At 40.8% G+C, this 5004-nt stretch overlaps 3 protein-coding genes across 3 annotated transcripts in view; 1 reads left to right on the top strand and 2 right to left on the bottom strand.

The window, feature by feature from the left end:
* Nucleotides 1-1301, bottom strand: part of LOC113214933 (uncharacterized) — a 9664-nt gene extending 8363 nt beyond the window's left edge. Inside the window, exons 1-4 of the mRNA XM_052272386.1 lie at nt 954-1301; nt 468-818; nt 234-376; nt 91-129 (exon numbers count right to left, since the gene is read on the bottom strand). Of these exons, the coding sequence (XP_052128346.1) occupies nt 91-129; nt 234-376; nt 468-818; nt 954-1170 (750 nt within the window). The 5' untranslated portion in view covers nt 1171-1301. The remainder of the gene's footprint in view (nt 1-90; nt 130-233; nt 377-467; nt 819-953) is intronic.
* Nucleotides 1302-1419: 118 nt separating this feature from the next.
* Nucleotides 1420-4998, top strand: LOC127750517 (uncharacterized). The gene is made up of 2 exons (XM_052272378.1): nt 1420-1773; nt 1848-4998. The coding sequence occupies exons 1-2, from the start codon at nt 1646-1648 to the stop codon at nt 4357-4359; spliced, it is 2640 nt and encodes an 879-aa protein (XP_052128338.1). The 5' UTR covers nt 1420-1645; the 3' UTR covers nt 4360-4998.
* Nucleotides 4411-5004, bottom strand: part of LOC113214153 (ubiquitin-conjugating enzyme E2 T-like) — an 8941-nt gene continuing 8347 nt past the window's right edge. The window contains exon 5 of the mRNA XM_052272385.1: nt 4411-4435. Within this exon, the coding sequence (XP_052128345.1) occupies nt 4411-4435 (25 nt within the window). The remainder of the gene's footprint in view (nt 4436-5004) is intronic.

The raw sequence follows: 5004 nt of genomic DNA, 5'->3' as shown, positions 1-5004 counted from the left end.
GCGAGTTTATTTTTCTAAATTGCAATCTGGTCTATATGAAAAACCAGTAAAAAGATGTGTCTATTCGAACCCAAAAATAAAACAACTCACAGGACACACATCACTGTTTTGGAGGTACATCATTGGTAACTGAAATACAAGACAGTGTTAGCAAAGCCTTCTAAGCGTAATCTTAAACACACATTGCAGATAAAGATAAAGGATTGAAAACAACTGCATATATTTTGACTCACTTGCAAATCCTTTTTTTGGGTTTCTGCAGATTTACACATATTGTGAAGGATGCTATGCAGCCAGCCTGCATTTGAGTTTTTAGCACTTAAGCTTTTGGCTGCCTCACTGAGAACCTCCAGAAATATTTGCACCTCGCTGGTGACTGGGAACAATGACACACAAAATAAGCTGTTATCTAACTCTAATGCCAGAATTGAGATTTAAAAATATGATGAAGGGTAGATTGCACATACCATTATAACGTACGGATGTCCATAACGCTTGGCTGACATCTCCCACAGATAACTCGGTTGACGAGGCTGGCAGAGACTCGTCCAATGGCTCACTGCTTCCTGCAACATCAGACGAAGACAAAATAGGGGAAACTGGTTTTGTTGAAGCCATACTTACCACGGGGGTGAGCGATAATAGAGATGCATCCTGATGCTTGATTGAAGCTTTCAATGCTTTGTTGTTGTCCCGCACTTCCCGGTCCACCTGCCTCTTTGAAGCCAAAATGTGCTCTGGATAGCATTTGGCTTCCAGTGGCATTAATTCGCCGTTTTCTGCGTTGACTCTCGCAAAACCAAGTGCCACTGCATCATCTGAAATTGAACGAAAGTTGAGTATCGTACACCTGTAGGTTAGGTAATGCAGCCGACGCCACCGTCGGGCTAGTGGTGCATGGGAGAAGTTATTCGGGAGGGGCGAGCAAAACAATAAGTGCGCGAATAACTTACCACCCTCACCAACAATCTTGCAATCATAAAATTTCTGTGCTTTTCCTTTCCCATAGGGTAGTCTTGTGTTTCGGCCGACCTCGCGATAACCACTGGGCACCGACGTACGTTTGACTACGTCAAACGTAGATTTTTCTTCATTTGTCTTCGGAAACCACAAGAGGTAAAACTTCTTTGGTTTCTCACTCGCAGACTTGGTTGATTTTTTGCCTGCCATTTAATCAGGAATTTGGGCACAAGGCTAGAAAATTCACAACGCAGTAAGACTCCAAAACACAAACACGCACCGCATGGATGTCGGTAAACAAAGAGAACGGAAACCGGACAGGAGAGCAGACAGCTTTTGCTTCTTCCATGCTTCTTCTCAAGATCGTAACCGAGTATAAATAAATTAAAGGTTTTTGAGGGTATAAATTTGCCTTTACCCGGATCAATATGTACGAAATGTCCTCAGGAATGAAAACTGGTCTTACCTCAAATGTGGATAATTTTTGTCTTAACTAACTGAATTATCTTACATATTTAAAGCTGGCTATGTTGAATTGCGATCTCTCATATCCGTCACCTGTCTCTCCTCTTCCTCCCCCCTCCCCGTGCCCGCTCGCTCTCACTCGTCAGCTGTTTGTTTCGGCATTGCCGATTGTTGTTTTTGCTGTGCGTTAGCAAAACTTGTATATTTTTCAACGTTGAGCATGCCCAAAACACAGCGCGTGCATGCCAATCTGAGGAGGTCGGCGCGGGCCAATCTTGTACGACACATAAGAGGCCATGCAAATGCTGAAGCTGCCGCAGCCGACGAATATTACAGAAGAAATGACAGGTTATGTGACGCTCTAGTTTCTTGTGTATAGTGTGACAAATAGAATGTTTTCAATCAATTGGTTATATTTGCAGGCTTCACAACGATCTAGAGGTAAACCGCGAGCTTGGAGAAGTAGGAGAAATAGTAGTAAATGTGCGGGGCGAGGCAGAGGTTCAAAATCAAGCTGGCCGCAGACGTGGCGGTCTACAGCCTGAGCCTAGGCCCCTCACACCGCCCAGAGAAGTTGATCGAGACGAGGGACGACAAAATTATAATAATCCACTTGGTGCCGACGAACTGAACGAGGAAAACAACCCTGATGATGTTGAACCTGAGGATTCTGACGAAGAAATGTTTGATGAGGGTGTTGACATCGAAGCAGTTCCTGGAGACACACCCCTCTACAACAATGCAAATATTACAATCAATGAAAGCATGGTTATGGTGTTAAGTCTAATGCTCAACCACAATCTTACAGGTTCATGTATTGAAGATCTTCTGCAGGTGATCAACTTTCACTGTCCTGCTGAAAACCTTCACAAGTTGAGCTACCACAAGTTTCGGAAGTTTACTCGCTGTGGTAAAGTGCCCATGAAGAAGAAGTTCTACTGCTCGGTGTGCATGACAGGTTTGGAAAATGAAGATGCCTTGTGTACTGTTTGTGGTGTTGACAGAGAAAAGAATTATTTTGTGCAGCTGCCATTGGCACCGCAGTTGCGTGAGTTGTACAAACGTAATTCCTTTTACAACAGTCTGCAGCACAGACACAACCGAGTGAGGGCTGGCCCCGATAACTGTATTGAAGATATTTATGATGGAAGTGTTTACAAAGCTCAGGAGGGTCAGGGTGGGTTTTTAAGCAATAGAAATAATATTTCTCTGACCTGGTACACTGATGGCGTTCCAGTTTTCTCATCTAAGAACTACAGTATTTGGCCCTTTATGTTTCTGATTAATGAATTGCCATATAGGATGAGAGCCCGAAGGAAAAATGTCTTAATGGCAGGCTTATGGTTTGGCCCCCATAAACCTTCTGCAAACTTGTACATGAGATCTTTCTTGCCAGAATTAAGAAGATTGTACACTGATGGTGTGCGAGTTTCCGTTGCAGACTTAGAAAGAATTAACATACCAGTAAAAGCAATTGTTTTAGCAGGAGTTTGTGACACTCCAGCAAAAAGTAATTTTTTAAATGTTGCTGGATTCAGTGGTTTTTATGGGTGCCCAGTTTGTGAAATAAGAGGTGAAACGCTTAATGTGGCTGGAACTGACCATCATGTGTATCCATATCAGGAGCGTTTAACTTTGCGTACTACTGCCCGGTTTGAGAATTTTGCCAGACAAGCACTTCAAGTTGCAAATGCAACAGGAGTTCAGGGTGTGAAAGGTCCAACTGCCCTTCATTTAATTATGCCTGATTTTTTAAAGGGAGCCGCAGTTGATCCCATGCATTTGGTGACAGGAGTAGTGAAAAAGCTTTTGCAACTGCACTTTGATTCAAATCATTCAGATGAGTCCTTTTCTCTTCGGAATGTGCTGCGGGTTGCTGATCTTGAGTTGTTAAAAATCAAACCTCCCAAATTTATTCATAGAAAAGCTCAAACTCTTGAAGAGTTTCATCGTCGGAAAGCATCTCAACTGATGTGTTGGTTTCTCTATTACTCCCTTCCAATTTATAAAAATATCATGAAATTAGAGTATTATTATCACTATCTGAAGTTGGTGGCTGCAATATCACTTTTAAATGCCAATAGTGTGTCTGTACAGAATATTCAGAAGGCAGAAAGGCTGCTTAAAGAGTTTGTAAAAGATTTTGAAGGACTTTATCACCTAAAATTTTGTAGCATCAACATCCATTTGCTTCTTCATCTGCCTAACTGTGTTCGCCACTTGGGGCCTTTGTGGGTTTATACATGCTTTCCCATGGAAGATTTGAATGGAAAAATTATAGGTAATATTCATGGGAAAACATCAGTTGACAGTCAATTCTGTAATACATTTTGGCAAGTTCTCTGTCAACACCGCAAACTAAATACCATAATAGATGGTCCAAAAAAAGACTTCATAAAGAAACGGAAGCGGTCTGTGAAAATTACTGATCAAATTGCTCCAGGCTGCTACAGTGTTGGGAACTACAAAATATTTGGTAGGGAAGGGAGACATATTGTTAATGCTTTGGAGGCTGCACATATTAACCCACAGAATACATCAGTATATTTTAGGCTTTTGAAGGGCAGTATGATCTATGCATCCAAGGGGTATGAACGTGATTTTGCCAGTAACTCATCATATGTTGCTTATAAACTTGGGGGCCTGAACTGTTATGGTTGTGTGGAGGTGTTTATTTTTGTGTCTGCTTGCAACTGCCCTGATGTGTGTGAGTGTGTAAGTGGGCATTTTGCTGTCATTAATGGGGTTCGGAAGGCTGAGAGCTTCAGAGTGCCTTACCATAACAATTTTGAACTATCTCATATTCACAGGTATGTGGAGGCAGGCTGGATACATGTTGTTCCTATTTCTTGTTTAAGAACAGTTTGTGTTGCCATGAATACATATAATGATTTGTATCTAGCTGAACCTGTAAATTCTTATGAGGTGGAGTAATGATCCCTTCGGGTGCTCCCACAATGTCTTCTACGGCTCTAATTATTGGGTTTACAAAGTCTGACTAACTTGAGTCCTAACAATAATTGCACCATGTCTCAGAGAATTCTGTCTAGAAAGCAAGCTAAGTAGAAGACATTGTGGGAGCACCCTTAGTCATTCTTTCAGAGATTTCAGTTATTCTTTCTTTGTTATTCAACATATAACAGTGTTGTCTTATCACTGCATAGCGCCAAGAATAACCATGACCATTACATTCCCCCGTTTTAATTTATTATGTTGACAAGGACATTTGTAAATGTAAGGAAAGCCAAATAACCCTGTAATTTTTGTGATGACCTCTGTTCAGTTTTGTGATCACTGATATTCAATAGGATGAATTTTAACAATGTATTTTTAACTTGGAGTTTCATTTTTAAAACTGTATGCTATGTAAAACTAAGTTGGCTGTAAATTGAATGTATAAGAAGTATCAAACTGTGCCTTTGATAAAATTTTGTTAGTTGTATTCTTATTTCACTTATCTAGTTAATGGTATATTACATATGACTTCAAAAGTTAGCTATTTATTATTTACAGTGAGATTTGTTGACCTCTGTTTAGTTCAGGACAATAGACCGCTGCTTCTCACTGCAAACGTTACCT

The sequence above is a fragment of the Frankliniella occidentalis genome, unplaced genomic scaffold (genome assembly GCF_000697945.3).
Source record: "Frankliniella occidentalis isolate FOCC.00 unplaced genomic scaffold, Focc_3.1 Scaffold203, whole genome shotgun sequence".
In the NCBI taxonomy this organism is placed as follows: domain Eukaryota; kingdom Metazoa; phylum Arthropoda; class Insecta; order Thysanoptera; family Thripidae; genus Frankliniella; species Frankliniella occidentalis.
This window is presented reverse-complemented; position numbering and strand designations above follow the sequence as displayed.